This window comes from Lytechinus variegatus, chromosome 1, assembly GCF_018143015.1.
Source record: "Lytechinus variegatus isolate NC3 chromosome 1, Lvar_3.0, whole genome shotgun sequence".
Lineage (NCBI taxonomy): Eukaryota > Metazoa > Echinodermata > Echinoidea > Temnopleuroida > Toxopneustidae > Lytechinus > Lytechinus variegatus.
In genome coordinates this window covers 83,049,117-83,071,975 of record NC_054740.1, presented here as the reverse complement: position 1 = coordinate 83,071,975, position 22,859 = coordinate 83,049,117, and the positions used below count along the sequence as shown (strand labels likewise).

General features: G+C 37.9%; 2 protein-coding genes across 2 annotated transcripts in view; one reads left to right on the top strand and one right to left on the bottom strand.

Annotated features, from left to right (window-relative positions):
* Nucleotides 1-7,708, bottom strand: part of LOC121425405 (MAGUK p55 subfamily member 6-like) — a 49,376-nt gene extending 41,668 nt beyond the window's left edge. Inside the window, exon 1 of the mRNA XM_041621461.1 lies at nucleotides 7,627-7,708. The gene's annotated coding sequence lies outside the window, so the exon portion shown is untranslated. The remainder of the gene's footprint in view (nucleotides 1-7,626) is intronic.
* Nucleotides 7,709-14,564: 6,856 nt separating this feature from the next.
* Nucleotides 14,565-22,365, top strand: LOC121425397 (homeobox protein Mohawk-like). The gene is made up of 6 exons (XM_041621442.1): nucleotides 14,565-14,974; nucleotides 18,772-18,940; nucleotides 19,109-19,316; nucleotides 19,735-20,202; nucleotides 20,811-20,883; nucleotides 22,264-22,365. The coding sequence occupies exons 1-6, from the start codon at nucleotides 14,868-14,870 to the stop codon at nucleotides 22,349-22,351; spliced, it is 1,113 nt and encodes a 370-aa protein (XP_041477376.1). The 5' UTR covers nucleotides 14,565-14,867; the 3' UTR covers nucleotides 22,352-22,365.
* Nucleotides 22,366-22,859: the final 494 nt, after the last annotated feature.

The following is a 22,859-nucleotide window of genomic DNA, read 5'->3' as shown; positions in this document are numbered from 1 at the left end:
TTAGAAACCAAAATACCTTGTATGATATTCTTTGCTAATTTAAATGTACTTTGAATTATTGTAATTGCAAGTCAAATGGAAAATATGCCGAACAAATTGAAGCCTGAAAATATTCATGTCCTCATTTGGTCAATGAAGTTGAAAATCCAGTGCCCTCATCTCTTCATCATTTAAAATCATCTCTGTGCAATTTGAAGCTTCAGTGCAAACACCTGAGGCAAGAAACAATGTGTACATGCAGAAGATACAATACTGAATTTGTTCAATGATAGCACACCAAGTGATTGGTGAACTTGACAAACCATTTCTGACAGACTCTAATTGGCCTAGACACTAATGGTAAAATCAATCATGACTCAGCCAGACAGGCCTCAAAATGAAATGAATTGGGTGAATTTCAGGATTTGACGAGGTAAACTGATTTGATTATATTATCAGCAACCAGACTGATCATATTAGAAACTAGAAGTACAAATGGTACACCAAATAGATTGTAAATTGCTTGTTTTGGTCAGGGTGCAAATGAAATTTACAGTATGGGCTAAAAATGTACAGAGATTGAAAAAAAAACTGTGAAATATATATGAAAATGGTTTATTCTATGGTACATCTCTACATGTAGGTTAACATTTCATGCCTCATAAAATAGTCATGTATATGAATCATCAATACTGTGAGAAAATAAGACAAACCATAGAATAGATGTCGGGTCGTGTGTTCCAGTGGTAAGAGCATTAGACTCATAATCGCAAGGTTGTGAGTTCAAATCCTAACTCTGCCATTGTCTCCACTTTGATAAAAAGGCCCAAGAGTAGAAAATTTTTTTTTTTTTTCAGGGGCTACTTTTGACAACCTAACTGCTTTAATCAGCAATTTTGGATAAGCTTTAACATTGCAGTAAATGTAGAATTTTCGGGGCTCTTTCGAGCATTTCGGGGGCGAATTCGCCCCGAGCCCCCGTGTATTTTTTTTCCCTGCCCAAGAGTAATATCTGCCATCTATTACGTAAACCACTATGACTGATTAACCTAGATGTAAAATGTTTCCTACGTACATGTGATTGGTTATATACCAGCTTGGAGTTTACCAGCAAAATGCTGTCCTACCGAGATCCTATGGGAGTTGCCACAAACAGAAACAGATGAACAAGAAAATTACATGTACTGTATGTACATCTTTCATTGTGCAAAGTACCAGACAAGTCAGAAGCCAATAGAGTACCAAAGTGATGACGTCAGTTGCCATGGTGTCATGGCGGCCTGGTTTTAAACAAATGAACCCGTGGAATGAAAATGAGTGTTGGCTGCTATTGGAATTTGATCGCTAGCAACCTATTTTTCAGAAGAGCGAAAGTCATTTGCAAATACAGATGATCGTATGTTTAGAACCAACCCGGCATGACACCATGGCAACTGATGTTACACTTCGGAACTCTATTCGATTCAAAATGTGTACCGGTGTACAGTACATTGTACGTATGATTTTCTAGGAGATTCCAAATACTGTATTTCCTCCCTTCCACCAACCCCACAACTGCTACTCCTCCCTAGCTCCCCCTCCTATTAATGTCTGGAAATAAACCACTTGTTTTGTATCTTCAGTCACTCCCAACCCCCCCCCCCCCCCCCCCCCCCCCCCCCCCCCCCCCCCCCCCCCCCCCCCCCCCCCCCCCCCCCCCCGGAAAAAAAAATGCCAGTATGGGAAACCAATGGCCAATATCACTATCAGATGGGATGGTGGGACACAAATACATAGCTCACAGTAGGATTGTAGTCAAGTTTCAATTAACATTTTGAGCGCTGCAGGATATGAGAGCGGGTAGGTCACATCTGCAATGTGCATGGTAGAGGCATTCCGAATTCCTTGTTGGTTTGATTCAGAGGAGGAATCTATCAAACACACAGAAACAATGTTTCTCTCAATTGTGTATTTTCATTTCTATATTCTTTTTATTTTCTTGCATTACTGACACTCCACTCACATCCCATTTCAAAGTCGAGTTTAGGTTTGACCTATTAAAAACTTATACTTGTTTTAAGCCTTTGAAATGAGCCCATATCACGACAAAGGCAGAACAAACAAGGTTCTATAGCATGCAATTTCTCTCATCAAGGTGAATAATGGGAAAAATGAGAGACATACTATCCAAACATTCTATCAGGATTGGTTGATTTAACTCTTCACATGCTCAATTCAATTCAATTCTTTTATTTTTCAATTGATTCTGAAAGGATAATAACTCATATTACATACATGTAGGTCAAATCAGTGATAGGTCAATAGGCCATCACATGATCATAGCTTTGCAAGGATCATGATTATTATATTCCAAGTTTTGACGTCACCTCAGTAAATGTAACTGTTTATTGTTAACTGCTGCCGTGCAGGCACTGAGGTGATGTCATTCACTTCTTTTAAAAAATAAAAGCTGCTAAATCAGGTAGTTTGCTAGTGTCCATGCTTTTGTAGATTGTATTAAGCATACACTAGCTGTGATTTTGTCTCATGGCATAGACATACAGTATCAATCAGAGTTGTTTACAACAAGCATTTAAAGTACAGGTATTTATAAAGCCAATTGCAGGTTACTATTGCCAGGTCAATAATATTTCAACTTCCTCCGAAGCAAAGCTACATTTTCCCCTCAGAAAAATATACCCGTAACTCCGTACGGGAAATGAAACTTTGTTCTTCTTAACCGCCAGAGGCGATATCTGTATTATTTATAGTGATATACATTTCTTATGTTTTTGAAACAACATTCATAAAACAATACAACAGACAAATAATTGATAAAAAAAATAAAAATTACAATCCCATATAGCAAGAAGGCACTCAAATTATTATTTTGATGAGGGTGTGCCTCAAGAAACCCAGAAATGGTGGTCTAAGAAACTGACCACAAGGGTAAAATACAGGGTCTTGGGAACCAAATAAATATATAGCAGGCAATGTGACAAACAGGGTCTATGAACGGGAGCACAGTAACCTAAAGTAGGTATGGGGCACATTAGCGCTGTGCTATTGTGCGCGCTAGCGGTGCATGAAGCTGCTAGCTGAGGGAGTTGTGAAGCCGTGCATCCAGCTCTTACATGCGGTGCTCTCGCTGGACAATTTTGGCAGAGCAGTTAGGGAACTGAGGTGTTTTGTAACGAGGGTCTTGCACGCATGGCTTTTGTCATTCTAGAGCGAGGGTCTGGGCTCAGACCCTCGCGCATGCGATGTTTTGATATCGGCAGCTAATTATTTATACGTGTGAGGAACTACATGTTGGCTCCAAATCACCAATTTGAGGCTAAAAGGAGGATGAATATGGAGTGAAATTAGAAAGTAAGAAATTAAGCTTCTTTAGTTTAGATGTAGGATTTTTACAATAAATATGTATTTTTCCCACTTTGCCACTCAAAGTATCAGAGCGAGTTTGGGGCACAATATTTGGGTAGAGTACAGGCATGGTACAGGTTAGACAGCTGGCAGCTGTCTGTTTTGAGGATTTTTTAAAACATTTTTTTTCCTTGTACACAGACAGCTCGATATCGTGCAGCCACCATTAGGCCCTTTTAGGGGGCAACAATGCAAAATCCCACTAACGGGGCTCATCAGTGACTTACTCTACTTGGCTGTCGGGCAACTTCACTTCCCTGTTTTATCCGAACATAATACATAAACATATGGCCATTGAGTCCCTGTAAAGATTGAGCTAGAACTTCAGTCTCTGTATTTGGTGAGTGAAGCCAACAGAGTTCAGCTGAGCAACTAAATTATTAACAGTGACCGAAGCCTTTGGTCTATTGTTAGGTTCAGGTACATGTAGCATCAGCCAAAGACTCGTGTCAAGCAGGGAACCACTCACATGTATTGCGAGGTTAGTACCGGTCAACCTGGTACGGTACATGTAACCTTGCACAACCAACGTGTTTACGCAGTGGATTTTAGAGTTGTCGCTAACATCGCTTCATAACGTGATGTTAGCCGAAACCCATTCTGCTACTCACCATGGCTCTTTCTGGTGAAAAGCATGCCATTTTCAATTTTTAACATATCATTTAATTAGAAAAGGACACAAAAATGAGCGAATCGCTTAGACTTCTACCTCTGCCTGGAAAGTGCACAACTCTAATGATTGTTTGATAAAATAGAGACACCAATAAATGCAATAACTTAAAAAGCGTACTTATTAAGCCTGAGTCGAATCGATTTTAAAATCGGTGTTCGATCGATGTCATCGAACACCGGTGCAGATTTTGCAAAATCGGTGCATCGAAAAAAAAAAAAAATACGTCGGCCGGCCGATTCGTTTGGTTTACACAATCAATCATCAAAATATCAGTAATGTCCAACTTTACTACTACTTACTTGATTTCTATTGCCCCCAAAATGAAACCGAATGAATAATTATGATGCTATTCACCATTAATTTGAAGTTTATTTCGATCATAGTTCGAGTCTTACTCGTCTGCTCGTGCCGAGATAATTTATGCACGATGAATTCATGAATGGAAGTCATGGCCATCGATCGTGCATGCGCAGTATAGTGAGTGATTGTATTACCGACCGGCCTTGTATTACCGACCGGCCTTGTATTACCGAACGCGCGCATCATATGCGTCAGAAAAATAATCAAATACGCTCAAACCTTTGCAACTTCCTCCCGAAGGGAACAATAGAAAAATGATGAAAAAATATCAAAAACACAATTTTGAAGTCTTTATATCCTCAAAACAATAAAATATGGTCAAAAAAGCTCATCAGTGACTTTGTTGTTTTCCCAACTTTTCCCATAGAAAACACACGTTCGGTAATACGATACCTTTTCAAGTGACCAAAATATTTCACTTGCGAAGAGGGGTCCAATTGGAAGCTGATGTCGTAAAAATGAAAAACAATTTCGGCAAAATTTCTGCATGTTTATATTTTGTAGGTATTTGTGTATTTATGGTGAAAGTTTGGTGAATTTTATTGGAATAATGTGTTTGATATGATCAAATTCATGAAAAGTGTTCGGTAATACGATCCACTACCATACTGTTCTTTAATCAAACCAGAAAATGGCCGGAAATTGACGCGATCAACGTAAAATAAATCTTGCTTTCATGAACAATATTAAAATCATGACCATAGAACATTATTTAATCGTAATATTTAACAATAATTTGCATATGATAATCATTAATATGAATTTAGAGCTTGATGTGAAACGTTTGTATTTCGTTTCAATTATCAATGGCGGACATCTCATGACGATCGACTTGACTTCTTGAGTCGAGCTAGTGCACTTGTCTAAAAAAAATAATCATCACGTCAGGATTGATTCTCGAACATTGTCTACATGCAAAAACTCTGTTCAAGTTCGTAATATCATTTTACATGACAAACAGAGAAAATTGCGTTTGATATTTTTTCCCATCAATTTGAAGCTAGTTTGTGCCCAACTTTGGGCTCTGATTTCATGAATGGGAAAATATGTCATACGTCATCAAACACGCATGCGCATTGTGCTTATTTTCTCGGAGCTTGGAGGAGACGTCCAGAGATGGAACAATAGAAATAATCCCAGTATTATTTCTTCCATATGAACATAACATACTTTGCTGACATCGTCAATATTCTTAGTATGACCATAAAATCTTGTTAAATCGTAATAATTTAGATGAATTTAGGGCTCGATTCGAAACATTCGTATTTATTTTGATCGCATGCTCAATTGCGTCTAAAAAACTGGATTGTCATTATCAGGATTAATTCTCGAACATCGTCATAACTCATATTCCACAATCTTTCCTCACAATCGGTTATATCAGCATTGAATAGCAATTCAAATGACCATCCAGAAAAAATTACGTATTTATTCCCATAAATTTATTTGGAGCTCATTTTGGATCCAACTACACAATCTCAGGCGAGTTACAGCGCTCTCCATTGATTGCAATTGTTTGCTGGCGCTGACGTCAAGCACGCCTGTCGTTTCGGGAGAGTGAGTGTACGGAGCTGCGGACGGGGCTGGTGAATGGACTGCGAATGCTAGTTGACCGAAAATCATTCGGATCGACTCTGCGTGATTCATGTCTTTATTATTGTTTCACTTTAAACTTATATGTTGTCATCTGCAAATATCATTGTTGAAGATATTTTGGGAAGAATTCTGCTTTGGTCCCGGCCTTTTTTTGTGTGTTTTGTGATCATGGAAAATACAAACGAACTTTGCTCTGTCATCTGCTTGTGCAACGCTCAACCGGCCAACGCCAGCGCATACCGTCAGTGCGTAGTGCATATGCAAAGCGCATCGCATCGACGCAAAAACAAAAGACTAAATTTTCCCCGACTTCAATATTCGATGCATCGATGTTCGATCGAATTAGAGCTGTAGAACACCGGTTTTCAAAATAATCGATATGACTCAGGCTTAGTACCTTATAATTATTATTTTTGCTGACTGCAATGCATTTTTGGAAAATATTCAATGTGATGACAAATTTAAAAAAAAAATAGAAATTTCTACGTACCTAGCATCCTAAGTTAAACGAAGCCCCGTTATTCAAGGAACGTTCCACCAAAGAAAGTCTTTACTTTACCGCTTTGCATCGATTTACGTGTAAGATAGTTTGTCTAGTCTTTCCCTTGTAGTGTCTTTGATATGAAGATAAATCGCGCGCCCTCTTGCGCTCATTAGACAAAAAATTTGAGAACTTGCAAGGTTGCTCCGTATTTTGTCAACGAGAAGAAAAATCGACAACGCTTAAAAAATAAATTAAGCTAGGCTAGGCCTAGACCAAAAGCTTCGGTCTCTTTTATATTGGTTGTTCAGCTGAACTCCGTTGGCTTCACTCACCAAATACAGAGACTGAAGTTCTAGCGCGATCTGTACAGGGGACTCAATGGCCATATGTTTATGTACTTAAGATTGGATAAAACGGGGAGGTGAATTTGTGCAACAGCCGTGGTACGTCACTGTTTTTGTTCCTTTTAACTTGATTTTTCTCTGTTTTTTGGCAATTAATGCCAAGAGGGAATATCAATTTGCATTTTGTTAGCGTATATTTTTAAAATTTTTATTCATTAAAGACAAAAATTGAAGAGCCCCGACGGGGGGATTTTGCATTGCAAGTCCCCTAATGGTGGCTGCACGATAGCGAGCCGTCTGTGTACAAGGAGAAATTATTTTTTAAAATGTTAAAAAGTCCTCGAAACAGATGGCTGCCAGCTGTCTAGGCTAGGCCTATCTATCATTAAGTTTAGGGATATTTAGATTCATATGAAGAATTTACTTCACATCATTTCGTAAGTTTCGTAGGAGGTCTTCATTCTGTAAATCCTCTAATTAAATTTGCAGGAATTTGTTGCATTGTTGAATGCGCCATGCCTTCACTTCAATTTTCCTGTAGTCACGGCGGCAGAGATGCACCCATGGTTGTTGGCAGGGAACGGGCCCCCGACCTCCAGCCCAGGGATGATGCGATGGCACCCACCAGGCCAAGTCAGAACTTCAGAAGATGAGAATGAGATGCGACAGCGGCAGCCAGATTATGCTGCGATTATCGGATTGGTTTTTCTTCGTAAAGTAAACTGTTTATAAGACTAAAATAGTACTATCAAGATACACAAGTAAAACGAACATAACATACGTACCAGTAGTCGGGCCAGTATCTCGCTTTGTCCATCAAAAGTTAGCCCTCAGATTCAGAATAGATGTCAAAATTTCCCTGTTAACACCGATCAGTGGTTAACACTTTGTAGTGGAAAAGAACTATTTAAAGACGCTTGAGGGCGCAGTGCACAAATGGCCAAGGCCCTATATATAGGGCCTTGCAAATGGCAACTACTCTACTATAAATGTTTTCGCTTTTAAAAAAAATGATAATGTTGATATGGTTCCGATCGATTTGACATAAATTTGCACCTGCGGAATTTAAATCAAGTTCTACGAGGTATTGGATAGACCGCCCCCTGCTCACGTTTGAGAGACATAGGGAATACATTCTTTTTTTTTTTGTACTCCTGAGACGCCCTCGAAATGCACCTCGAGCGGGCTTGTCAGGATAACGTACTAATACAGGGCAGGAAAGGTGGTCTTGCACAATTTCCTGAGAACTTTTCTTTCCTTTCTTTCTCTTACTTTTCAAACTGACATAATCTGAACAAAGAAATTATCATATTTTGGAAAAAAAGAAAAGCATATTTATAAGGCAACAATAGTCAAAACTGACTAGTTTGCCTATTCAAAATAACAACAACAACAACAGCAAGTGATTTGAATTAAGCTAGCTAGCTAGTGCAGAGAGAGAGAGCTTCTGGAGCGAAAAAAGATGCGGTACTAGTATATCAGTAATCAATGTCGGAAAAAACAAAAAAACAAAATACATAATTTCGGAAAAGTCTGCGCCTATGTATACTTCATTCAAAATTTTCAGTGACTTCATTGAGCTCTTCCAAATAAATTACATATTAAAGCAGATGTGACCGCCCCCTATGATTTCTCAATTATAGTGATCCCCCCAAAAAAAATGAAAAAGAGGAGATTGAGAAGGAGGGGGAAAAGATAGAATAAGGGAGAGAAAAATAAACATATTGAGAAGAGAGTGAGTTGTGAAAGTATGTGAAACTATTAGACTTTTTATTGGAGTAATATTTGAGCCCTGCCCTGCAAGCTATGAATATTCTGACATGAAAACTTGACATGCTATTTATATAGCACTTTTTTATATCCATGAACAGGCCGGTTTATGGGTAGGCCTACCTATTCAACTAAACAAGATGATGGGAGCAGTGCACAAAGCGCGAGCTGAATGTTTTTATATTCTGACCTGAAAACTTTCAGCACTGTCTGTTGCGCGCCGAAAATCGCAAGCTAAAACTTTGCAGAATCGGATCTAAATAGAACATTCAATGGTTGCATACATGTGTATATATGATCCAATTTACGATTATCATTTTTTATTAAAATATTAGGCACTAATCTTTGTGTTTATTGACATTTGCAATTATCTTGTATTAATACAGGGGCGGGGGAGGGAAGTTGAAAGGGAGCAGGGGAAAAGGGCACTATCTTAAACGGCTCGGTGTAAAAATGGCAGAGGTAAAAATGGCAGAGGTAAAAATGGCAAAGGTAAAAATGGCAGAGGTAAAAATGGCAGAGGTAAGAATGGCAGAAGTAAAAATGGCTGAGGTAAAAATGACAGAGGTATAAATGCCGAGTCTTAAACTCCCATGCCAAAAATTCCCAAAGCCCCTCCATGTACAGTATATTAAATAAGAAAGGTTCTGAGAAGAAAATAAGAATTATAATGTTGGACTAATGGAAAGGATTACATATCTAAATCACACCGAATTGATAACATTTGAGTTGGTATTTCTTATTTTTTCCCTGGACTTACATAAATCGCTCTTCTATAATACTCAAATTTGAAGCTCACTTTGAATCCCAAGTATTGTAATTAATTCATTAAAGGGGAAATTCACTCTGACATAATAAAGTTTATTGTAAAAATAGCAGAAAATTATTAACATGATATTGATGAGAGTTTTAGGGAATCCATCAAAGATTTCAAAAGCTCAAATTTTGTATCTTAATGGTGATGTCATTTGCGAGCAGTTTTTTCCCAAAGAAAGAAAGAAAGAAAGAGAGAGAGAGAGAAAGAAGGGGGAGAGTGGAAGAGGGGGGGGGGGGATATAGCAGTTTGCTAATCAGAAATATGTATCAGTACGAAGTAAGAGTCCTAAAAATAGGCCCTTAATAAGGCACAATGATTGCGTTTGAAGAAATAGTGAGGATGTTTCCCTGTAGGATTGCGTTTAAAATGATTACTGACGAACAACTCTAGAGGGGGGATGGAGGCCATGGCCTTTCGCTACCAAGAAAGAAATGAGAAAACAAAATAGAAAAAGGAAAGGAATTATGGAAAAACATGCGGAAATAATGTTATGCCAAAATATAAAATCTATCACAAAATTAGATTTTCTTTATTAAGGAAGTTTTTCTCACTTGCTTCACTCTTCGAAGCTTTTAAAGGTCGAGTCCACCTCAGAAAAATGTTGATTTGAATCAATAGAGAAAAATCAGACAAGCACAATGCTGAAAATTTCATCAAAATTGGATGTAAAATAAGAAAGTTATGACATTTCAAATTTTCGCTTATTTTTAAAAAAATAGATGAACGAGTCAGTTACATCCAAATGAGAGAGTCGATGATGTCACTCACTATTTCTTTTGTTTTTTATTGTTTGAATTATACAATATTTCAATTTTTACAAATTTGACGATTTAGGACCTCCTTGCCTGAAGCACAAAATGTTAAAATAATGGAATTCCACGTGTTCAGGGAGGAATGAAACTTCATTTCACATGACAATGACGAGAAAATACAAATATTTAATATTATACAGATATTGACTAATGGAGTGTGTAATATAAACATTCTTTGGACCGCCGGATTTATATTTTCTCGAGGGATTATATTTTCCCGAAGCGTGCAGCGCTGAGGGAAAATATGATCACGAGGGAAAATATTAATCCTTTAGGCGGTCCAAAGAATGTTTTTTTTTACACATCCCATCAGTCAATATCTGTTATATTAGATAGCCTTTAATGATGTAGATAAAAATGGCCTAACGATGCGTGCAGCCTGTTGTTTACGATAGTCACAGTGATTGATGGAACTGGTATAGATCTAGATGTAACTTTAGTCTACTACTACTCTAATGCAGTGAATGGCCCTTTTCTAATCAAATCAAGTTTGTTTTAGGCCTAGCCCTAGATCTAAGTTAGAGTCCAGTTCAGATACTTTAGTCCCACATATTTTATTTCCGTTTAGTTGGTAACATCTAATCCACAAGAGGGCGCCATACACGTAGAAAAATATATTCACGGACCAGTTGGTCAATATATTCATCGAAGGTGGACCGGCTGGGAAAATACACAGATTTCGATCATATCACGTGACGCGCAATTGACCAATCGCGCTTGGCTATCTGTCTTGGCTATCTAATATTATACAGATATTGACTAATGGGGTGTGTAATATAAACATTCTTTGGACCGCCGGATTTGTATTTTCCCGAGGGGTTATATTTTCCCGAAGTGCGCAGCACTGAGGGAAAATATGATCACGAGGGAAAATATTAATCCTTTAGGTGGTCCAAAGAATGTTTTTTTTTACACATCCCATCAGTCAATATCTGTTATATTAGATAGCCTCTAATGATGAAGATAAAGTTAGGCCTAACGATGCGTGCAGCATGTTTATGATATTCAAAGTGATTGATTGAACTGGTATAGATCTGACGTTAGATCTTGATCTATATATATCTAAGTAACGTTAGTCTAACGCAGTGAATGACCCTTTTCTATTCAAATCAACTTTGTTTAGGCCTACCCCTAGATCTAAATCTAAGTTCGAGCCCAGTCCAGGTCCAAGGCAGGCCGATAATGCATGGTAACATCTAATCCACAAGAGGGCGCCATACACATAGAAAAATAAATTCATGGACCGGTTGGTCAATATATTCATCGAAGGTGGACCGGCTGGGAAAATACATTGATTTCGATCATATCACGTGACGCGTTATGAACCAATCGCGCTTGGCTATCTGTCTTGGCTATCTAATATAATAAAATACAAAAGAAATAGTGAGTGAGTGATGTCATCAGTTCCTCATTTGCATACCGACCGAGATGTGCATATAACTGTTTTGAGAAATGAAGCGAAACTTTAAAATGCCATAACTCTTATTTTACATCCGATTTTGATGAAATTTTCAGTGTTATGTTTGTTGATTTTTTTTTCTCTTTTTATTCAAATCAAGTTTTTGTTGTGGTGGACTTGACACTAGGCATACTATAGTATCTGAAAGAATTATAGTAGCCCGGTACAGTTGTTGCACGCAGAGTTTGGGAGGAATGGAGAGGATGTGTGTGGGAGGAGGAGGGGTAGTGAAAGATGTTATGCAATGGTCTATCCGGGTGGTCTATCCATGCATGTGTAGCAGGTCCATGATAGCTCTATGGTCAATCCAAATAGTGCTGGTAACTCCTTGGTCAATCCAGAGCTATTACGATAGCTCTATGGTCAATCTATGGGTGGATAATTGGATAATGAAATTCATGTCATCAACAAGTCCAGCTTAATCATCCTACTCTCCTTGAAATCATGATTATCGTTTACTGTATTTGAAAGTCTCTGCACTCTCTTTACTCTTCTCCCTTTCTCATAGCACTTCTGATGTACAGATTTATTTGATGATAACGAGTGCATGTGTTTTTTTTAAACTATTCGTTCCAGTTTTATCACCTCTGGCTGAAATAAAAGATGAGGTGCTGTGGTAATGCGGTTGATAATGACCAGCTTATGAAATAGTCCAGAAGTTGAATGAGCAAAACCATACCATAGTTTATTTATAAGAGGTGTGATAATGAGGATTTTGGGAGTCATTACAGATGACTATTCATGGGTATACAATAGAGGGATTGTTTTGCTGACAGCTCTCAGGGATTATGCATAACGCAGACATCTTGCCAATCCCATCCAGGGTGAATTTGGAAACACCTGCGGATTTATGGGAGGGGGGGGCAAGAATACAATATTTTTTGGTGTTAGAACATCTGCAACCTTTGCTTTATTACAAAACGAAGAATATCTGCATACAGGCCTACAAATTTGTTCATTTTTTTATTAAAAAACAACTTTATTCATTTTTTGTTTATATATTCTAACTTTTCATTTATTTATTTCTTCTTATTTTTTAAAATTACTTTTTGCCCCCCATCATGCTCCTCGGTGACGTTGGTGGGATGATGGTGTGATACCCTGTGATAGTTATCATTGTGATGTGGTAATGACAATATTATAGGCTATTTATAGCAGCAGCAGCACTTGATCATGAAATAGGCATATAATATACTAGCCTCTTGTCGAGGCCCTGTCGGCTGCTTTCCGAGCGAACATGGCGAAGCCCGGGGACGAAGCAGAGCGGCTCGCGCCAGGGCCTCGACAAGAGGCTGATAATATACCTATGTCATGATCAAGAGCTGCTGCTGATGATGATGGTCACGGTTGCAGTAGTAGTGGTGCATGGTTGAAAGAGAAGAAATCAGATATCTAGATTTTCAAAAGATACACAGAAGTAAGTATCGGCTGTGGAGGGCGCTAATAAAGAGATCATGTCTGCCCATACTATCTGCTTTCACTGCTCTCCGCTTCTTGGTAGACAACCCCAAAGTTTGTTGACAAGTATAGTCTACTGATTTTAACATTTTAAAAATATATAATTGTATAGTACCACTAAAGTTCGATAAATATTTTAGAATACAAAATGTTATTGAGATATATTCTTTAAATAATAATATTCTCTTAAGATTTTATTGTCGTACTTTCATGATTAAAGTTTATAATTACCTAATTAAGAATCAAATAAATATTTAGGGTCTAGAAATAAGGACTTCAGTGGCTCACCTCCCACCAAATGATTTATGCGGCCATTTAAACTTCACTGCAGCATGACTGCAGCCACCTCATAGGTCCATGCATGGTAACAATCTCCTCTCTAACATGTGGGCAAGGAGGGGGGGGGGGGGTGTAATTCATATATCTCCATTTCATCGTTATTTTCAACTTTCCCCAGAGGTTTATGTGTTTCTTTCTCATACATTTGTCAGATGAATTAAAGGGATGCTCCGAGCTGCAAATAATATGGACAAATAAAACACTAAAAATTTGATCAAAATTGCCTAGGAATAACAAAGTTATGACAATAAGATTTGCCTTATTCCGGTGAACAGTTCTAGGCCTCTCTTTATGAATATACAATGAGCAACTTGATGATGTCATATCCCACTTGTTCTTTTGTATATATGATATAAAAAAGGGTTTATTCAAGTTTTTTCTTTCAAGAACTGAAAAAATGGATTGACAGTCGATTTAGTGCATTAGATACTAATCGCTGCAACTTATTTCATTATTAAAAGAGACAATTTATTCAACATGTATGAAAAAATGAAACAATTATGATTTAACATAAGAAAAAGGATTTCACGTGGGGATGTGACATCATCAGCCCACCTAATGAATAACCATGATGACGTGCATATCACTATTTTCACAAAATATTTCTATTAAAAATTTAAAATTCAATGAGCTCATTATTTTGTTATCCGATTTCGCTTCGATGAAATTTTCAATATTTTGCTCTGCAATAGGGTCGGGTGCTTGAGTGTATCAAGTTTTTACGGTAGCGCCGCGGCACTTATGAACAAGCGTGTTGGAATGTGACCGTCTGCTCACCGCAAAAGCAAAATACGTGTGATCCTTTCCAGAGACAGTATACCTCCAGAGACACAGAACACGATTTAATGTTTTCGCGATTTTTGTCTGCATTTTGCTCATATCGGATCCCGGGATCGGATCATGAACGATAGCAAACACAAACTTGTAGCAAAATGTCGAAAACATAAACTTGCATCTCTTTTTTAGGAAGGTGGATTTTGAAGAAAATACCGATTGACCTCAATTTGCCCCGATTCGTCTGAGCTAGTTGGTGGGAGAGCCAGCTGATGCAATTCGCAAGTGTCAATAGATTTTATTGTGTGTATCAGAGAAACATGAGTCATTCATTCATCACACAATAGTAATATGTGTGCTCGCTTCGAAGTCAATGCCCCTACACCGTGAAGGTGACACGGAGTTTACCAACTACAGTAATCTGGTTCCAAGAATTATTTTTCAACGTAAACTTTTTATGAAACACCACATCTACGTCTTTGTCCGAGTATTATTAGTGGCTGTTGGTTGTTTTCTCGAGTGCGTCTTTCCCTCATTTATTGCTCGATTAACTTGGTTGTTGGTTGATATTTTGAAAGTGTCTTTTGTGATTTTGACATGGAGACGGGCAAGGATAATCATGATGATGACCCTCGTAATAATGCATCAAGAATCGACATGTCTGGTCGTCAAACACACAATTTGAGAGCAAGGAATCGACTAGGGTAAGTAAAAGGCTCTACTTTTGAATTATTCCACAAACCTTACTTAAATTAAAAAAGTTGAAGGTAAAATTGTAATAGGCCTTTCTGCTTGCTTGCTGTGTGTAATCATTGATAATAGTAATACTAATACCCCCGGAATCCCCGGCAAGTAATACAAATTTAGCTGATGGCTCCCCACTTTGCTATGAATGACCATTCATGATTTGGATCTCGGGTCGATCCATGCTTGACCCTGGTTGTTGGTTGATCATTAATTTTGTGTTTCATTTTCTGGAAAGTCTTATAAGAAGCCATTTGATCTATTACCAATTTGGACTCCATTGATTCCCATTCAGTGTAGGTCTAATGTCTACTTATCATTAAAGGACAAGTCCACCCTAACCAAAAGTGGATTTGAATAAAAAGAGAAAAATCCAACAAGCACAACACTGACAATTTCATCGAAATCAGATGGAAAATAAGAAAGTTATGACAACTTCAAGTTTCGCTTACATGTAATTTCTCAAAGTAGTTATGTTCACATCCTGGTCGGTATGCACATGAGGGAACTGATGACATCACACACTCACTATTTCTTTTGTATTTTATATTAAATATTCTAATTTTCTCCTCATTGTCATGTGAAACAAAGTTTTATTTCACCTTGAACATGTGGAATTACCATTGTTTAACATTATATGTTTCAGTCAAGTTGGTGTTCATTGTCAAATCTATTAAAAAATGATATATTATAAACAATAATAAACAAAAGAAATAGTGAGTGACAGACATCATCATCATGATCATCGATTCTCTCATTTGCATGTGACTAAATAATGTGCATATAGGCCTAAGTATTTTGTGAAAAACAAGCGAAATTTTAAAATGTCATAACTTTCTTATTTTACATCCGATTTTGATGACATTTTCAGCATTATAAATGCTTGTCTGATTTTTCTCTATTGATTCAAATCAACATTTTTCTGAGGTGCTTTGCCAATTGAATATAATGGTTCATGAACATTCTGTTCATCTATTTAGACTAAGTGACGTAAGACCCAAAATTGTAATCTGTTATGCAAACCCTTCACTCGAGTTAAGGGTCTGAATGTGCAGCCTATTAATGCCGTGTGTATACAGAAGGCCTGAATTGAAAAGACAAGTTTTGCATGCTTGTGCTAGTCTCTGCGTGGTTGATCAAAGTTAATCAAAGTTTCAATCAGGGTCTGTACCTTCAGAGAATATATCAAATAAAAAAAAAACGTAAATAGATAAAATGGCAATTATATCAAACGACGAGTAGATCCGGGGAGTAGATGAATTGGTTGTATACACACAAGCATTGGCGGCGGAAGCCAAAAATTTTAGGAGGGGACAACAAAAAAAATTTTGACAAGCAAAAAAAAAAAAAGGGTCATCAACAACAAATTTAGGGGGGACCGTCCCCCCTCCCCAAATTTAGGGGGGACGTCCCCCCCCCCCACTTCCGCCGCCTATGCACACAAGGATGATGCACGAGTAAACAGGTGTAGACTAATCGGCAAAAAGATGTAAAGCTTCCCGATTGCTACATTCGCTCGCATACATCGATTAACGACCCAATAATGTCCCTAACAAGCCATGAAAGAAAGAAATAGTATACAATTACGGACAGATTAATATGAATTATTGAATTTGAAAGATATTGTGTGATATTCCATGAATTTCCAGTATGTGTTCAGTTCATTTTTTTAAAAGGACAAGTCTACCCCAACAAAAAGTTGATTCGAATAAAAAGGAAAAAAATGAACAAGCATAACACTGAAAATTTCATGAACTTCACATAACAGTTATATTCACATCATTGTCGGTGTGCAAATGAGGAGACTGATGACATCACTCACTATTTCCTTTGTATTATTGATTATAATTTATGAAATATGAATATTTTCTCTGAAATTCTCTCTCTGTGTCGTGTGAAACAAAGATATTCTTCCCTGAAGATGTGCCATTACAGCATTGTTTAATTCTATGGTTCAATCAAGTTGGTCCTTATTGTCAAATCTGTAAAAAATGAAATATTGTATAATTCAAACAATAAAAACAAAAGAAATAGCGAGTGAGGGACATCATCGACTGTCTCATTTGCATGTCACTGAGTTGAGCATATCACTGCTTTGTGAAAAACAAGCGAAACTTTGAAATGCCATAACTTTCTTAATTTACATCCGATTTTGATGAAATTTTCAGCATTGTGCTTGTTTGATTTTCCTTTATTTATTCAAATCAATATTTTTCTGGGGTGGACTTGTCTTTTAAGTGGAAATACTGGATGATGTTATGCGTTATTTTGTCTGTGACAGGCATGGTACCATTAATTCAACTTTCGAACTAATTAGACAACCCCTTGAGGTTACATCCAACTCCCTATAGCTACCGAACTAGGCTAAGATGGCGCCATTCAATCCACTTGTGTGGTATGACCTTTATCAAGGCTAAAAACTCATTCACGACACACAATACTTCATTTTAGGTCAAGTCCAACTCAGAAAAATGTTGATTTCAATCAATTGAGAAAAATCAGACAAGCACAAGGCCTAAAATTTCATCAAAATCGGATGTAAAATAAAAAAGTTATGACATTTCAAAGTTTCGCTTATTTTTAACAAAATAGTTATATAAACCAGCCAGTTACACCCAAATGAGAGAGTAGATGATGTCACTCACTCAGTATTTCTTTTGTTTTTTATTGTTTGAATTATACAATGTTTCAATTTTTTACGAATTTGATAATTAGGATCTCCTTGCCTGAAGCACAAAAAGTTAAAATAATAGAATTCGAAGTGTTCAGAGAGGAGTGAAACTTCATTTCACATGACAATGACGAAAAAATAAAAATATTTCATATTTCATATAATAAAATACAAAAGAAATAGTGAGTGAGTGATGTCATCAGTTCCTCATTTGCATACCGACCGAGATGTGCATATAACTGTTTTGTGAAATGAAGCAAAACTTCAAAATGCCGTAACTTTCTTATTTTACTTCCGATTTTGATGATATTTTCAGTGTTATGCTTGTTGAATTTTTCTCTCTTTTTATTCAAGTCAAGTTTTCGTTTGAGTGGACTTGTCCTGTAATGCTACAGCAACATTAAATAGCACCAGCTTGCGAAATTGTTCATAATTCCTGGTTTATTGCCTGAAATGCATTGTAATGGTCGTTTAGTATATTTATAGGAAATGCCTTTACCGAAATTCAGATGGCCTAGATCATTCATTCCAAAAACATGTTACTAAACAAGGGTCAAAGAGTGCTTGAGAAGATCCTCTCTTTTTTCCGAAAAGAGTAGCCATTGAATTTAAAAAAGTTAAAAATAACGTTTTCTCTGGTTTGTCGGAAAGTATATATGATATACTACATGTTAATCACTTATCATTGATAAGCTGTACTTTTTCTAATGTAAACTAATAATGTGTATGCTGCTTTTTATTTTCTACATTTACTTTCAAATTACTCGTATTGTTTATATGTGATTTGTTACACAAAATCATGAAAACCCAATAAAAACTATAAAAAAGGAAAAAAGAATCAAGAGGAGTCTAGTGTAATTATGCTGCATATATTGTAGAGCGCTTAGAGACTTCTGACAAAGTAAGTATTAAGCGCTATATAAGCAAGTATAATTATTAATTAGTGTAATCCTGGCTGCTTTATTAATGACCCCATTGTGCATTTGACTACCTGGGACTATGGGAGGACATTGGACAGTCCCACTTTTAACCCAAGCCAAGCTCCGAGAAAAGTAAACGGATACCTCTTCTCTCTCTCTCTCTCAGGAGCAGATACATTGCACCAATGGCAGACAAAGTGCGCCGCAAGCGGCCACAAATGAAGAGCATGACCAGACCTTTGAAACGATGGTTATATGAGCACAAAGACTATCCTTACCCGAATCGAAAAGAGAAACTCATTCTTTCAATGGAATCTACGATGACAATGGTACAGGTACGTTACAACACACTCTTAATAATTTTTAATCAGATTACTTTGAGAACTTTATCTATCGTCTAATTATAAGTTTCATATGTTTTCATTGGGATATTGGATGCTTGGCTTCTGCTGAGTAACTCGACCGAGTCATTAGGCTTTTACTCTTTTTGTCTTGTTTTGTAGGTGTCTAATTGGTTCGCTAACGCCCGCAGACGCCTCAAGAACACCGTTCATGATCCGAAAATGTCATGGGAGCAGCGAATTCATAAGTACAACAAACACGTGACAGGCAACGCTGAGAGGCTCAGCATCAGTTCATCAGACAGCTCCATGGATTCATCAGAGGTAGAGGACATTGACGATGAAGAATTCAACGGAATGGATGAGTCAGGTAAGGAAGTGCGCACCGTGCACCAATGAAAATAGGACACCGTAGGACACCGTAGGACACCAATTCATTTAAGCAATTACATGTATATCCTTTAAGAGTTTTGATATCACTCACATCGATGTTCTGGCAGTTATTTAGAACTCAATCGTGATTATGATGATGATGATGATAATTGTAATAATAATATTAATAGCTTGATCTACAGTATTAAGCGAGCACTTTTTTCCTGAGGATGCAAAGCGCTGCTATTATTACCTCGGCTTTAGCTGTGCTGCCATAATGCGCTGAAGGCCTGAAGCATTAGAGAGTCATAGCCACTAGACGACGCCCCCCCCCCCCCCACCACCACAAAGATATTTAAAACGATTTTTCATGTGTTAACTAAAAAGCAAGGTCATTTTCATTCTCTGCTTTTCAGATAACAATAGTACTGTAAACTATGCCCAGGATGTTTCGGCGTCTTCTACTGATCACCAGGACATCCACGAAGATGTTGATGAGGTCAGTCATCCAGAACTCGTACTGCATGCACCGATTCCTCAGAGTGCATCTCACGGCATCCAACAAAGACAATCGTTACCCACTCACAAGTACAAACATAGCATCATGCAACGCTACCTCAACGATACATATCGCCAAGCTCAGAAGCTGCAGTTAGGAACATTCACAGACTCCATGAATAGCTCACAGTCTTATGTACCGGAGAACACTTTCAACGTTCCGGTATACACAGAACGCCCCACTGGCAAATTATCTGGGCAGGAGTGGTCCAAGTTTAGGGTGTCGGGATCAGTGGGCTCCCACGAGTATGAACGCATGTCAACGTCACCTGAAAATACCTCGTCTTCTAGCATTGGAAGTCATCGCCAAAGACACTGCTCGGAAGGTATGGATTTTTGCATTCATTTTCATTGCTTTACGGTCGCATGTAATTTAGGCTCTATAATGAATCTGTATTATTTTTATTCTCCTCTTTGTACCTGTATTCCATAATCATTACTCGATACTCAACAGACGACTACCTCGGTTCTCTTCAAAGAAGACGCATGTTGATGCCTTTTCTCATCATAAAAATCTAATTATTCTACATCCCAAAGAAATGGTATTGGACAAAATAGTTGTGCTCGTGGATCAGAGAGAATTTTGAGATCGTGATAGCTAAGAAATCCTCTGACACAGTCGAAATCTTCGTTTTACAACAATTCATAGTTTAGAGTAATTCGTTTGGTTCGTATCTTTATATTTATATTTAGTGGTCCAAAATGTAAGATATCTTTTATTCAATAGCCCATTACTTTTCATCTCTGAACTCTGTAAACATTGGACTCCCCAAAGCAGTGGCGGACCGTGACCCGGAGGAGACAAAGCGTTGGAGGGGCACAAGCGTTACAAACAATACAGTGCCCCTCCAATCATTGTCTCCTCCGGGTCACGGTCCGTCACTGCCCCAAAGTGACCATTATGTAAATTGTTAACGAAATTTTCTTTTAACAGAATACTCTTTAACGTCATCATCTGATGATTGGACATCTTTCCTCAAGGACACCAAAAGTACCGACTTCAAAAAGTAAGATCATTTCCTCCACGTTCATTTTGTCGAGTTGACGAATGTTGGCTAGACTGGTAGCATTCCACATTGAATTGGTTTTCCGTTATTGTTCAACTTCAAGAATGCCACCGTCGCTGGTCGTCGGTTCCCTATACCAGTTTACACCAAGTGTTAGGCCTGCCTAAATTCTCACACGAACGCACCCAAATTCGAGAGCGTTGTATCTCGAGTAATAGTCACTGGGATCAACGAAGATGTCATTTTTTCTATATTTTTAGGCCATTAGAAAAATATAAAAGGAAAATAAAAATAGATTCACCAGTTTCTTTCGCAATTAGAAATAATTAATTATGTTGGAATCTCTTTGCCCATTTGAGTAAATCAGATATTATTAATTTGTTTGGCGTCAATTGTGACTAGGAGGCGAAAAGCGAACTGAATCAATGTGACCCACAGGTCTCTCCTCCCGATATAACTGATTGGGGGAGCGCAGGTGGACCACTAACCGGGGTTTCCCCCTACTCTTTACGAATAGTGCAGTGGGTTCTTAACGTGGAAAGGTGGTGACTTTCCTCTTCACGGGGCCTCCATTTAACGTCCTATCCGAGGGACGGATTTTTTTCCACTTTTACTTGTTAGTCTGCAACTATTGGGATAAAACTGGACATTATGAAAAAAATATACGTACTAAAGGGGGTATCGCAATGGTCTTCTCAGAGACTACAGTCGCGGAGACGTCTCCAGAAAACGTGACAAGCAATTTGCCAAACAGTCGCTGTGATTTAGTTGCGACGTCTTGGAAACATTTCTGTGGACGTTACTGCCACTTATGCCACTTCCAAAAGTCTCCGAGACGTCGCCGTGAGTGACTACTCAAGCTACATCGACTATTGGGCAATTGTGCTTGTCACCTTGTCTGTGGACGTTAGGCCGAAGAAACGCATGTTTGAGACATCTCCACGACTGTACTAGTTTTCAGACGTCGCAGATAAGTCTCTTTTGGTGAGAAAAGCCTTTAAACAAACGAAGGAATATTTGAATTTTCATAGTATTTGTACATCCAGTATATAATTTTACCTTTCTTGATAGTATTGTGAATGTCGACATCAAATTATGTTCAAATGGTTTGTTTATTTTGATAGTCTCTGTTAATCCAATATTCGGGGGGGGGGGGTCGCCATATGGTATTGACTCGAAGTTGAGGTTTATGAACATGATGAATCAGTGAACCCCACACTTCGATTTTATGCACAGTGTTTTCGAACTAGATAATAGAAAAGTTCTTAGGCAATCCAACATGATATTTTTAACTTCCTTTGATTATTCTCATTTCGCTTTCATTTCTGAGTGCAATATTCCATTTTCTTTCTTGTTACTTTTCTTAAACCTACTATACAGTGAGGAGGATGAAGAGGTGTACTGGCAAGAGATAGTAGCAGCAGTCGCTCTTACCAACATGGCGCGATCACGACAGCTTGGGAAATAACTCTGTGAACAATGTCATTCGTCCTTCAAATGAATGATAAATATCTACGGTATTTCTAAAACAATCGCCTCCATAGTCCAAAAGAAAAGTATTTCAGAACATAATTACAGAGAAGAGTGTGATTATTAGAAAAGAAATGACTTGTAATCGTACCTTCAAAGAGGATCGATTCGCTGATGACATCGACTGCGGTCATTAACGTCTGCTTTCATCGATCTCATAACATGCATCTATCATTGAAGCAGTGGAACAAGTCTAAGCCTAAACTGAAGTAACACTGTCATGGGAGTTGTCACATTCGTCTGTTTCGGCATTTCAGTGGTTCCAACAAGCCTGACAGATCACTGGAATAGTACCGGGGATCGGAAGTGTCTTGTTAGCAACTATGTCAATCACGCGTATATTCGAGCTACTTGGATCTTTTATGAAAAAAAATTCAACGGGATGAATGGCTGCTACGTCACACTTTATGTCAGAGCATGTTTAGTTCACTCTACCTGCAAAAACA

What these genes read in the sequence shown, in the direction of transcription:
- LOC121425397 (XM_041621442.1), top strand. Translation starts at nt 14,868, where the DNA reads ATGGAGACGGGCAAGGATAATCATGATGATGACCCTCGTAATAATGCA. An exon ending in CTACGATGACAATGGTACAG is followed by an intron (nt 18,941 to 19,108) that starts GTACGTTACAAC and finishes CTTGTTTTGTAG; the next exon opens with GTGTCTAATTGGTTCGCTAA. An exon ending in CAACGGAATGGATGAGTCAG is followed by an intron (nt 19,317 to 19,734) that starts GTAAGGAAGTGC and finishes TCTGCTTTTCAG; the next exon opens with ATAACAATAGTACTGTAAAC.